The sequence below is a fragment of the Desmodus rotundus genome, chromosome 6, assembly GCF_022682495.2.
Source record: "Desmodus rotundus isolate HL8 chromosome 6, HLdesRot8A.1, whole genome shotgun sequence".
Lineage (NCBI taxonomy): Eukaryota > Metazoa > Chordata > Mammalia > Chiroptera > Phyllostomidae > Desmodus > Desmodus rotundus.
In genome coordinates this window covers 159712177-159724544 of record NC_071392.1, presented here as the reverse complement: position 1 = coordinate 159724544, position 12368 = coordinate 159712177, and the positions used below count along the sequence as shown (strand labels likewise).

Below are 12368 nucleotides of genomic sequence, written 5' to 3'. Positions count from 1 at the left end.
CAAGGTTTTTGAAGTAATTTGTCACATTAACTGCTTGTCACCACCCCCTGCAGGCCACAGCTGTGAGGGGACAGAGCGCCTGGAGATCCACTCAGCCACCCGCTCGCAGTCTCCTGGGACAGGAGGGGCGGCAGAGACTGCGCAGCCCGGCTCTTCCCGCGCAGGTTGCCTCTCACACTGTCTGTCCTGTCTCTGTCCTGTTCTCCACAAACCCCTGTGCTTTCTCATCCGCACTTGGGATCCCGGTGCTCGCTAAAGATGGGCAGGAGTCCGTGGACTTAGGTCTGAAATACGGGGACTCTGTCTCCCGAACACTTCTTCGTGAGTGTCTGCAGTGTAAGTTAGATGTCTGGGCACAGAACTCCCCGGAGGGGACAGAAGTGCAGAAGAGGCTGTTCCTGCCGGCACCGCTGTGGGGGGCGGCACGCTCACACCCCGAGCCTCGCCCCAGGCGCCGCACTCACACCTGGACGCCACCCCCCCAACGTGCATACCTGCACCTGCTTGGGAAAGGGGCCCTTTCCCAGCAGCCTTGTTTGTAAAGCTGAGCCTCAGAAACAGTTGCCCCGACTGTTCACTAGCACAAAAACCGAAGCAGCAGGTCAGCCCTCGTCACACCGAGTCCCTGCCTGTCGGCCACCAGCCGTCACTGCCGAGTCCCAGGAGTCAGCACACAGGCCCAAGACGAGCACGCCGCTGCCCGCTGCCACTCTCGGAAAGGAAACGGGAGGGACCCCAGGTGGAGCTCTGCTTCGTGTGGCCTGGGCTGCCTGGCAGAGGCTCCTCTTGGTCACCTGTCTCCCAGCGGCACCGCGTGTGGCACCAGAACGCTTGTTCCCTGGAACACGTGGGCTGCGGGACAGTTGCCACCTGGGCCCGGAGTGGGCCTCGCTTCCCCAGGAGCACGTTGCTCAACTCTGGGGCCTCCTGCCTTTATGTGCTTTGCAGGGTCTCGTTCTCTCTCCACATAAACCCTGCCGGCCCCAACCGCAGCCCACGGCAGCTCTGGCCACCAGCTGGGCCTTGTGGGGATGCTGCAGGCAGGAGGGGTGGAAGCTGTTTGGACAGAGAGTGGGGTTCTCATAAGTTAGTTTCAGCATCTTGCTTGGACTCGGTCTGCTTTTGTTTTTCTTGAGAAGGGAGTCAACTTACTGATAGGAAAGAATTGGGGTAAAACCTTGTGAGCTGGGGTTTCTTGTGCGGTAGCTGTGGAGAGCTAGTGTCCCGGAGCCCCGTGTTTGAGTGCCCCGCCCGTGTCTCATCCGTCACAGGGCACGTCGTGATGCGGACGCTGCAGAGGACCGGAGCTGCAGGGTGGGCCATGGTGCAGGCTGTGCTGTCGGTCCTGTGGTCAGCTGCAGTGGCTCCAGGTGGTCACTCGGGCTCTGTGTGCACCGCCCCTGCGAGGCTGTGGCAGGAATGATTCGCCTCACGGAGGGAAACTCCGCGTTGGGGCCCCACACTTGGCTCCTTATGCTGTGGTGGTGTCCCGCGCTCCGGGTGCATGAGCTCTGTGTCTCCAGTGCCAGCCTGCAACTGCTGAGCTGCAGGCGGGGCTGGGACCGCGGTGCATGTGCTGGGTGTCCCCTGCCGAGTCCCGCCCACGTTCTGACAGGCGCGCTGGGTGCTTTGCGGCTTGTCCGTGCCCCTGCGTGGGAGTGTGCGGGCATTCCCGCTGCGCAGGCTGGCACCTTTCACCACGCTGCCGCGCCTGCCGCCTCGTCTCCTTTCCGGAGGCCTGTCTGTAAACTGCCTGTCGCTTCTGGCTGGGCCTTGTTTGGGAGCCTGGTTATCCTGAGGACACGTCCCGAGACCGCCTGGTGTTCTCTTCCAGGGAAGGCGGCCGCTGGGGCACTCTGGTGGCTGGGCAGCGGGTGGTACCAGCTGGTCACTCTGATGTCATGGCTGAACGTGTTTCTTCTCACCAGGTGAGGAAGCCGGTGTCCCGTCGGCTGGGCACGCGCTTACTGAGTTTTTCAACCAGTCCCGGGCCAGTGCCATTTCTGAAGGAAGTGGCAGCCTGCAGGGGGCAGGGGGCACGTGGGAGGCCACATGGTGAGGAAGGACCCAGACCCTGGGACTCTGCAGTGGGCTGGCATCCATGGTGCCTCGGTGCTGTCCCATAGCCCCCAGAGTGGGCCCGAGCGACGTCACTGTGCTGGCAGGGTCTCCTCGCAGAGGGGACTGTGGGAGTGTGCCCAGGACCGCATGCTTCCCTTTTACTTACGGTGGAGGCTGTTCTGGGCCCCATTACTGGGGAGGGAGAGGGTGACGCTGGGCGCTGCCTCCCTGTTACGTGTCTGTGGTTTTATTCCTAGGTGCCTTCGAAACCCTTGCAAGGTTTTAGTCTTGCTCATCCCTCTCTTACTCTTACTTGGTAAGTCGGCTCTGGCCTAGTGTGGCCGGTGACCTGCCTGGGCACACGTGTGTGTGCGTTAGTGAGAGGGCCCCTGTGGGAGGCCGGGTGCGAGGCTGCCCACTCAGCCGTGGACGCTTTTCTCTCCTCCAAGGTGCGGGCCTTTCCTCCTGGGACCAGGGTGGCTTCCTCTCCCTCCTGCCCGCCTTCAACTGGACACGCACGCTCAGAGCACAGAGGGTGGATGAGCCCCAGGGCGTGTTCTCGCCGGGGGCTGCTCCCCCACTCCCACCTCCCAAGGTAACCAGCAGCGGGCTTTCCCAGCGCTGCCGGCCTGTCCTTGAGGGTCCAGCCTCGAGCCGCTGGGAACAGGGCCACTCGGTGGGGCACCGTGTGTTAGAAAATAGTTTCGAATGTCTGTCTCCTCAAATGCTGTGAGCTGGTCCAACAGTGCGTTTTTAAAGTAACCCCGTTACTCATTTCATTTTAATCTGAAGAGAAGCAGCGTTCATTACTTTGGAAAACACAGGAAGTACGAAGAAGAGAGCGAAAGCCACCCCTCGCTGCACACAAGGAGATCACTAGCAGTGCGGCCTCCGGGCTCTGTGGGCGTCGGGGCGGTATTTGTCCATGACTCTCCGACTGTGGTTGTGACCTGCCCGGTGCTGAAGGTGTTGGGCGCCAGCTCAACTGATGCTTCATGTGCGTTGCTATGAGAATGTCTTTCTTCTGTCTTAGGGTGCGGCCGAAGCTCCTGCCTGGCACTGGGTGAGAGAGGTGGAGAGGCAGGTGGCCTCTCTGTCGGGACAGTGTCAGAGCCGGGACGAGAAGCTGAGAGAGCTGACGGCTTCGCTGCAGCAGCTGCAAGTACGAGTAGACCAGCTGGACGACGGTGGTGCCGGGGTGTCGTCCCTGGTGAGGAGTGTGCTGGGGCAGCACCTGAAGGACCTCGGTGCCGGCGGGCTGCTGGGCTCTCAGGTGAGGCCGAGGGGTGCCTGCGTGGCCTCTGTCCTTGGGGAGCCGAGCCCGGGGGAGGCATTGCAGTGGGACAGGGCTGCGCTCTCGTGGCAGGGGCGGTAGGAGCAGCCCTGCACTGGGCCCCACCTGAGCGGTTCCGCGTGTGGGGGCACCCTCAGAACGGGGGCACGCAGTGGGAGGAGTTCTGTCCGCGTGGGGCCCAGGCCTCTGTGTAGACACCTGGTCCATTTGGTGTCATCAAGGAAAGGACTTTTGGCCCACGTTCCTCAAACCGACATTCCCTTTGTTCAGTTCCATGATGACTTAATGTGGGTGTTTTCGATTAAAATCTTCAGAATGTGCGTCACCCCTGGTGTCTCAGTGTCCAGCCCTGTCCTCACCCCCTGTCGCCACCAGTGCAGGGGCCACCACAGTCTGCTCCCCGTGGCCCCGGCCACTGCCTGCATCCTACTCACCCCACCCCCCACCTGGCCTGAGCTCCAGGGCGCATGCCTGCCACCCCACTCCCCGCCTGGAAAGTGCCAGCAGCAGCGCCCGGGGCGGCTGCTGGTTTACCTCACAGCCTCCCCCACCGCTCAGGGAGCACGGGGCGGAGGAAGGCATCTTCTCTCGGAGTGGGCTTGCCTGCGGTGTGCAGGGGGTGAGAGGCACAGGTGCCCAACCCTTTTCCTGCACGACGTCCAAGCCAGACTGGGTGGGGAGCTGAGAAGACAAGCATCAGGAGGTTGGAGGAATGTGGGCCGACGGCCCTTCCCTTGGCAACACCAGAGCCCTCGTGCTTCCATGCGGGGCCGGGGCTCCGCGTGTAGGAGCAGCTGCTGCACCTGCCTGCTGTCCGGGCCGGCGGGAGGCTCAGGAGGCGTGCCGGTCTCCGGGAGCACCCCTGGCCAAGGCAGCGTGGGTGCTCTGGACAGGGAGACCCTGAAAGAGACGGCGCTGAGCAGCACTGGTGCTGCGGTCTCCTTGTGTCCTGTGCAGCCGGCTCACTGCAGATCAGGCTCTGGGTGTGGGCAGCTGGCGGCAGCAACGCTGAGGCGGGCGGAGTCCCGGCTTGCTTCTGAAGCAGCCACGTGAAAGACCTGGTCACCCGATAACTGGCAATCTTCACCCCGACCAGCAGCATGTGTTTTCCTTAGCTGTGCGCCTTTTCCAATGAGTATGCCGCCCTGCTGCATGTAGCCGAGTAAATATTTCTAACTTTTTATTTTTAGACAGGGGGAGGGAGGAAGAGAGAAACGTCAATGTGTGGTTACCTCTCGCACGCCCCCTACTGGGGACCTGACCCACAACCCAGGCACATGCTCTGACCGGGAATCGAACCAGCAACCCTTTGGTTTGCAGCTGGTGCTCAATCCACTGAGCCACACCAGCCAGGGCTGTGAATAAATACAGTGAATAAATGCAGTTTCCCGGCCACAGGGCCCTATTCCCGATGCGTAGCGGCACGCGTGGCTGGTGGCGCAGGCGCAGGGCCTGCCCATTGAGGCAGCAGGTTCTGCTGGCTGTGTGGCCAGACAGACTCCAGGTGGCCTGAGACCCACCACCGGCTCAGTGACCCTTGCCTCCTCCCAGCACCCAGGGTCGGCCTCTGTAGCCGACTTGCACCCCTGTGTTCGGGTTGTCTTATCTTTAATCTTACTTTCACGCAAACGTTTATCAGCCATCGAGGGGTCGTTTCGGAGTGAGGTGTGACAGAAATGAAACCACACACGAGCGGTTACACCTCTCTGCCCTCGGTCGTTCGGGACAGGTCATCCTTTCCTCTGCTGTGTCTGTCCCTTGTGCCCTTTGACGGCGTGATTGGCAGGGGTTCTCTCAACCTCTAGGAACTGCACCTACTAACGTTGCTGTAGTTGTAGCCTCTGAGAATTGCTGAGCGAATGGGTGGGAGCCCGATGAACACACTTGAGGTTTTCCAGCTTGTGCTGAGAGCTCAGTCCCTGCCTAGCAGGACGGGTGGTCCGAGTCCCTTTGATGGCCGAGGGCGGCTGTTCTGAAGGGTGTCATTAGTGTCCTGGGGAGATGGTGGACTGGGTTTGTTCCTAATGAATGCCTCCGTGCCACGCGGCCTGTGGGTGTGGGTGGCTGAGGAGGAATGAGTGTGTGCAGCGCGTCCAGACCGCTGCCCTGGAATCACCAAACACGGCGGGCACTTGTTGAGTGGTGGAGGTCAGTCTGCTTTCTCTGCAGAGCACTTTCCGATGGTTGCAGGGCTTCCTGGCTCACACTTTCCTTTGCTGTAGAAGCCCTCGGCCTCTCAGCAGTCTTAGGTCCCTCTGAGGGCCCTGTCACCGGGTGGCCGGCCCCCCAGGACACTCCGCTGCGTGGTGCCCAGCGCTGTCCGCACGTGGCATGTCTGAACAGCCCTGCTGCACCAGAGCTGTGCACTGGGGCCTCCCTGTCTCAACTACCTGTTTGCTTCTTTTCAGACTGACCCTGTGGCCGTCCATCACGAACACGAATTACGCATCTCAAACCTGGAAGACATCCTTGGAAAACTAATGGAGAAATCGGAGGTATTCCTTCTCTGCACAGCGGCCCTGACAAGTGGTCTCCAGCACAGTGTGCCCTGGGGCCTGTGTGTACCGGCCTTCCAGCACCTGTGCCTGACTTTACAGACCTGGGAAAGGAGTCCCCCTGCCGCTGCGGTTGCGTCTATGGCTTTTTTAAAAAAAGATTTTATTGATTTATTTTTAGAGAGAGGGGAAGATGGGGAAAAAGAGGGGGAGAAAAACATCAATGTGTGGTTGTCTCTTGCACGCTCCCTACTGGGGACCTGGCCCACAGCCCAGGCATGTGCCCTGACTGGGAATCGAACCCGAGACCCATTGGTTTGCAGGTTGGTGCTCTGTCCACTGAGCCACAGGAGCTGTCAGAGCTGGCCTAGGAGCTGCTCATGTTCAGAACATGCCCACTGCGTCTGTGCGGTCAGCGCCCCCGGCTGGGTCTGCCTGCTGTCTTTTCCAAGTGCACTTTGGACACAAAACAGCACCGCCCCGCCAGCCAACAGGGCTGGGCATGAGGTTACGGGGACAAACTCCGGACAGATATCTGTGGTTTCACAGTCACACGTGTGGTTTTGTGAAGAGTGGGCGTGTGGTGGTGTGAGCCCACTGTTTCTCGTGCTTCCCAGGCCGTCCAGAAGGAGCTGGAACAGACCAAGCTGAGGACAGCAAGGTAGGAGAGCCCATGTGAGCCAGTCCTGGCCTTGCTGCTGCACCGCAGGGACTAGCCCCGTGGGGACACGCCGCTGTGTGTCTTCCTGGCAGCCCTTCGGAGGCACCTGAAGGCAGAGGTGTCTAAGGGGCTCACCAGCTCGCTTCTCCCTGAGCAGCACCCCAAGGGCAGCATCCCCCCACTGTGACCTGGGGTGCCCCGAGGGCCGACTTCAGGCTACAGATGAGCTGGGCTTACATCACGCTCGGCAGGGATCAGGCGTGGGGGGCGTTCCGTGTGGTGCACTGAGAAGCTCAGCCCTTGCTGTGGGGGCCTGCCTCCTGAAACGGGCCACTGACACCAAGGCTGCAGCCTGTCACCTTCAGAGCAGGGGCTCTGGGCCGCTTCTGGGCCACGTCTTTGCCATCTGTCTCAACGGCCTGGCCCCTCAGCAGCTTCCTGGGGTGGGAGACTCGCTTTTCACTGTACCCGGCGCTCTCCTCCTCCACGCCATCCCTTCCCGTGGGCGCTCTGCACTGCGGCCTTCCCTTTCCTCGGGGGGCTGCCTGTCTCTTCGCACTTTAAGTTCACCGTACGTCCCCTCAGTCTGCCTCACCTTCACCTTTCATGGCTTAGCAATTCCTGAGGCTTCACCGGGGGCCAGATGGGGAGTGGGAGCGCTCCCCCCACTGCCTCTGCCCATCCCCTCCCAGCTGCCCTGTGTCCTGTGGGCCTGCTGCCAGGTGGCCGTGTGTCCTCTGGAAGGACCGCAGAAGTACCGCCCCGCATCTCTAGATGCATCTGCAAGGCTGATCTGTGCCCCCTCTGAGGTTTCCCCGGGAGTGTGTTCTTGGAGGGAGCTGCGGGTGTCTGCACAACCTCACCTGCGGTGAGCAAGCAGTACGGTTCACACGACTGTGCAGTGGCTCGTGCCGCGCAGTTGCCACGCATGCGGAGCTGTCAGCCGGCCCTGAGACCGGGCATTGTCAGCATGCTCACCCCTCCATGGGCCTGAACAGGCCTGTTCGGCCCCGGAGCGTCTGGTGAGCGTGTCTCACCCCTGCAGCCGTGTTCTCGTTGTGAGAGTGCAGGAGCGCCAGATGGGCCCTGTTAGGGCACGCTGGGCAGTGCATGCTTGAGACCTGGGAAATCTCTGGGTCTGGGGCGTGGAGTGGCATGGAGGTCCGTGTGCGTGCGGGGCCGGTGACAGCCACCTGCTACCATCTTGGGGCCGCACCGTCTCCCCCACTGGGTATACTGAACCTGTTCCCTCTCCCCCTCGACCCCCAGTGCGGCCGAGCAGCAGCAGCACCTGCAGTCTGCGGTGGCGCAGCTGGAGCGCGAGCTGGGCCGCCTGCAGTCGGAGCTGGCGACCTGGCAGCCACTGAAGGCCCGCTGCGAGGAGGCCCACAGTGTGCATGAGAAGGTGAGCTTCCCCCGCCGCCACCTTTTCTGTGGTCGTGGAAAGTCAGACCGGCTGAGTAGATGTCTTAAGTTTATTGATTTCCTTTACAAAACTTCACTATGTTCAAAGACTTTAAAGATTTAAGATAAAACTTCCACTCTCCCGAATTTCCCCGTCTTGTCACCCACCATGTTAACACCGTGACCTTCCCACGCTAGCATGTTGCGCTGTAGGCCCGCACAGCCTCCCACAGAAGAGGAAATCTGCCATTTGGAGCTGTGGAAAGTAGAAAGAACAAACGTTTGTGTGCAAAACTCAGCCGAAGTCGAGAGGCGGGCAGTGGGTTGGGGACAAGCACATCCCTGCCACGCAGGGAGGCTGAGCTGGTGGGGGCCACAGTGGGCCAGGCCGCGGGCAGCAGTATCTCCATCCTCGGGCCGTGGTCGCGAACCCGTGCATCTGGGCTACGGACTGCCCCAGAGCCCTGCATGGCTGCATCGGGGACTGTGGGGCCCCGGGACGCACTCTGCACGCAGTCGCGCGTGTGTGTGGAGGTAACACAGGTGGGCGTTTCTGGGGCATGGTCAGAGTTGATGTGTTCACTGCTTGGAAGACAAGGGGCTCCTCCTCTCTGCCCTCACCTGCGGGCCTGCCTGACATCTGAGGGGCAGGGCCGCCAGCTGGGCCATACCTCCCTCTGCCGCTCTGTGGGCGTGGGCTCCTCCTGTGCACTGGGAGGGGCTCTTCTGTGCCCTGTGGAGAGGAAGGCCTGTGGTGTTTGCAGGACAGATTTGGAGGAGCTGGTGACATTGCTGCGGTGGCCAAGGTGACAGGAGCCAGGGCCCAAGCTGTTTCTGTTATGTTCGCTCACAACTTCCCCAGGTCGACACACAGGTCAGAGAGACCATCAGACTGCTGTTCTCAGACGGCCAGCAGGGCGGCGCCCTGGAGCAGCTGCTGCGGAAGCTGTCCTCTCAGTTTGTCAGCAGGGATGACCTGCAGGAGACACTGCAGGAGCTGGAGCTGCGCATCCTGCGGAACATAACCCACCACGTGTCCATGACTGGGCGGGCACCAACCTCGGAGGCCATCTTGTCCGCAGTGCACGAGCAGGGGTCTCTGGGGATCACAGAAGCGGTAGGTGGAGGACAAGGGAGGTGGAAGCAGGGTGTGGTGAGGTGATGGCTGCAGTCCCAGCAGCGGGGGAGTGGCGGTGACATTGATGGTGCTCAGCACAGGCAGGGGGCAGAGACGCAGTGGTGCCAATGCTGTAGCTGCTTCTTGGGAGCACTTGATGCTTTATTAACCTTCTTGTCCCGACGCCTCCCAAGCACCTAGCACCGGGGCACAGTCCCCACTCTGAGCCCGCTTTGCCCTCCCTCTGTGCACCTCTGGGCTCTTGTGGCCCAGGGACGGGGAAGGCAGTGCGAGCCTGCGAACAGGCTCATGCCCTCACAGCTGTCCGGCGGCCCCGCTGTGGTGCAGACTGAGGTGTGGGTTTCCCAGCATGTCCCCCAAGCCTGTCATCCCCAAACAGAGCTGACGGACAGTGTGTTCTTGCCAAGATGTCCGGCCCCCACTCCTGGCATTGACACGCAGCCCTGTTTCTCCTCCCCTGGGTTCGGCGTGCCCCCCGTGCGTGCCCTGTGCAGCAAGCACACGTCATCGTGAACAACGCGTTGAAGCTGTATTCCCAGGACAAGACCGGCATGGTGGACTTCGCCCTGGAGTCTGGCGGTAAGTCGCTGGGCCTCTGATGACAGAGCGGAACGCAGAGATTGGAGAGCACGTTCCAGGCCAGTGGCTCCTGTTCCAGTGTTAGGGTGTGGTCCGCGCCTCCCTGCAAAGGCTGGGGCTGTGCCAGGTGTTCACAGCAGGTGTGGGTAGACGCCCATCAGCAAAATCCCAGTTTGGGGGCATCTCGGTGGCCTTTGGTCTCCGGCCGTGTGGCAGTGCCCGCCACAGAGGCTCCCCCAGCTCCTGCACTCAGCAGGGGTCACGTGCTGTTCACACTGAAGGCGGCACCAGCAGGAAGATGACGGCTTGCTGTGCCGTGATCCCTGATTTTGTGGGGTCGCTGAGATGTGCCTGCCTGCCCCAGGGGTCAGCAGTGGGTGTGGCACTGGGCAGCTTCTTCCCGTGTCCCCCTGGGCGTGGTGCTCTCGGGGTGAACGCAGCTCCCCCAGGCACGTGGCGAGGGCCCTTCAGATGCCTGCCTCCCTCCAGGGCCACAGCCCCCAGCAGGGACAGGCCACGATAGGCCACGATAGCCATTACGTGAATGGGGCCGGCCCACTGGGTAAACAGTGGGGGTGCTAGTTTGGCTGCTCAAGGAGATAGAACAGAAAGCCATGGTCACCCAAGGGCCACACGTGTCTGACCAGTCGGCCAGTCAACACTGTGCTTCCTAAGTTGCTGTGGCCCAGGTGTGCCTGTGCGCCTCGTCACCTGGTCCCGTGACACTGGCTCCGCCATGAGAGGTGCTTGTTCGAGGAGACAGCAAGTGCTCATGGCATGTGGGGCCGGGGCTCTGCCCCCTTGTCCTGAAAAGCTTGGTTTTCTGAATTTCGACAATTCAGGGATTGCGGGTGAGGGCTGGCAGACTGACGTTCTTTGGAGAAAATGCTCTCCACAGGCGTGTGTGTGTGCTCGGGGCTGGGAGCCCTGCAGGAGTGGGGACTGGAATGCCCATGCCCGTGTGGCTCGCAGCCTGCCAGCAGTTCGGGAGGCGTGGTGAGCGGCTGGTCCTTGGTCGGGAACCTGGTCCCCGCAGGCCACAGGCCGGTCTCGGCGGTTCCCCTCCTCACAGGACCTCAATGGGGCAAACGAAAATGACCCAGTTCCCCTGGCACTGGATGAACAGGCACTCTCCTCACCCTGTAGGGGTGTTCATCTCAGTTTCAAATTCAGCGATTTCTGAGGAAGTCCCTAGCAATTCAGAGCCATCAACTGATACTTCAGCCATTCCTCGGGGACGGGATGACTCAAGCTCTTCACCCTGTCCTCGTTTCTTACGAGCATCACCAGTCCTTACGCGTTTGTGTCATCGAGTCAGAGATCTGGTCACTCTGATGCGTCTGAACTGTCAGTGTTTTTACTACTGAAAAGGCATTTTTGACTCTGAGCTAAAAAAGTGTCAGTGTGTTTAGGAGACTTTCTGAGAACAACATTAGGGTGTGTTTGGAACATACCCTGATAGCCCAGCAGTTCGGAAATGGTTTGGAAATGCGAATGTGGTGTGTTGATGCCAGAGCTGAAACCTGCTCACCACCCCGCCCCTCCCATTAGGAGGTGGGCTGCAGGTGCTGCGCGGGTGGTGACTAGGAACCTTCGCCTCGCGGGGAAGGACTTCCCACGAGTTTCTACCTGTGTGTTTATCTCGGCCTGCTGTGGCATCAGCGCTTGCCCAGTTTCCCATTAAGGGACAGACGGCCTTTTCGATGCTTCCCTTCTGTAGGCGTGGAGGGCGGCTCACTGACAGAGCTTCGGCATTCTCACTGGTGCAGCCGTGCGTGCCATGGTCACCGCCCCCCAGCCCCAGACACGCCCGTTTCCCAGGTGGAAGCCGGCCCGGTGCAGGCGCAACCTGCCCCTTTGGCCTGTTCTCTCGGCCCCGACCCCACCTGCCAGGCAACAGCATAGCCCGGCGGGCTCGGTGCTCTCTGCCAGCATGGGCTGAAGGGCGTGCAGGGCTGCTGTCCCCACAGGTGTAGCCGGGCAGGCAGGCAGCGCCAGTGTGGAGTGTCTCGGTATCAGCAGGCACAAATCGCATCCCAAAGCAATCACACACTCCTGACATGGGGTTTGGAAAAGGCAGATTAAGACTGGGGCTGATCCTCAAGTAGAAGCTTCTTTGTACAGGTTACAAACCTGAGAATCTTTAATACATTTCCAGTAACTCCCTGAGCTGGGTAAGTGTACAGATTCCCAAGGGGTCGAGTCAGACGCTGAAGCGGGCTGCACTCCTGTTTCCAGGCGGAAGCATCCTGAGCACTCGCTGTTCGGAAACTTACGAGACCAAGACGGCGCTGATCAGCCTGTTCGGCATCCCGCTGTGGTACTTCTCCCAGTCGCCCCGCGTCGTCATCCAGGTGAGTGGCTGCGTTGCAGGCCGAACCACTCCACGGTCGGTGGTTCAGCTGCTTGTCAAGGCACAAGGTACAGACAGGAGAGTGTGCGCGTCACCATGTATACAGCTCAGCGACAGACAGGACGAGCGCCACACCAAGACGTGGTAGTGCCAGCAGCATCCCCCCAAGATCGACCTGCAACACTGGGGGGGGTCATTGGTGTCACCGTGGCACTGCGGCCCATGGCGCAGGGAGGCTGCGCCTGCTCAGGCACTGGAGCAGATGGGACGGGCACTCTGCACGAGCGCCCACGCCCGACGGCCCGCAGGGGCCTCCAGATCGCGCTGGTCACATGGCCTCGAAGGGCTGCAGGGTGAAGAGCTTGACCCTCACACTCCCCTGC

The 12368-nt window shown here is 61.1% G+C and overlaps 1 protein-coding gene across 1 annotated transcript in view; it reads left to right on the top strand.

Moving 5' to 3' along the window:
* Positions 1 to 12368, top strand: part of SUN1 (Sad1 and UNC84 domain containing 1) — a gene marked incomplete at its 5' end in the record, with an annotated part of 42859 nt that overhangs the window by 26583 nt on the left and 3908 nt on the right. Inside the window, 12 exon segments of the mRNA XM_053926800.1 lie at positions 54 to 164; positions 1272 to 1370; positions 1835 to 1928; positions 2319 to 2377; positions 2511 to 2656; positions 3095 to 3334; positions 5764 to 5850; positions 6468 to 6511; positions 7781 to 7916; positions 8778 to 9032; positions 9548 to 9632; positions 11871 to 11986. Coding sequence (XP_053782775.1) covers positions 54 to 164; positions 1272 to 1370; positions 1835 to 1928; positions 2319 to 2377; positions 2511 to 2656; positions 3095 to 3334; positions 5764 to 5850; positions 6468 to 6511; positions 7781 to 7916; positions 8778 to 9032; positions 9548 to 9632; positions 11871 to 11986 — 1472 coding nt within the window.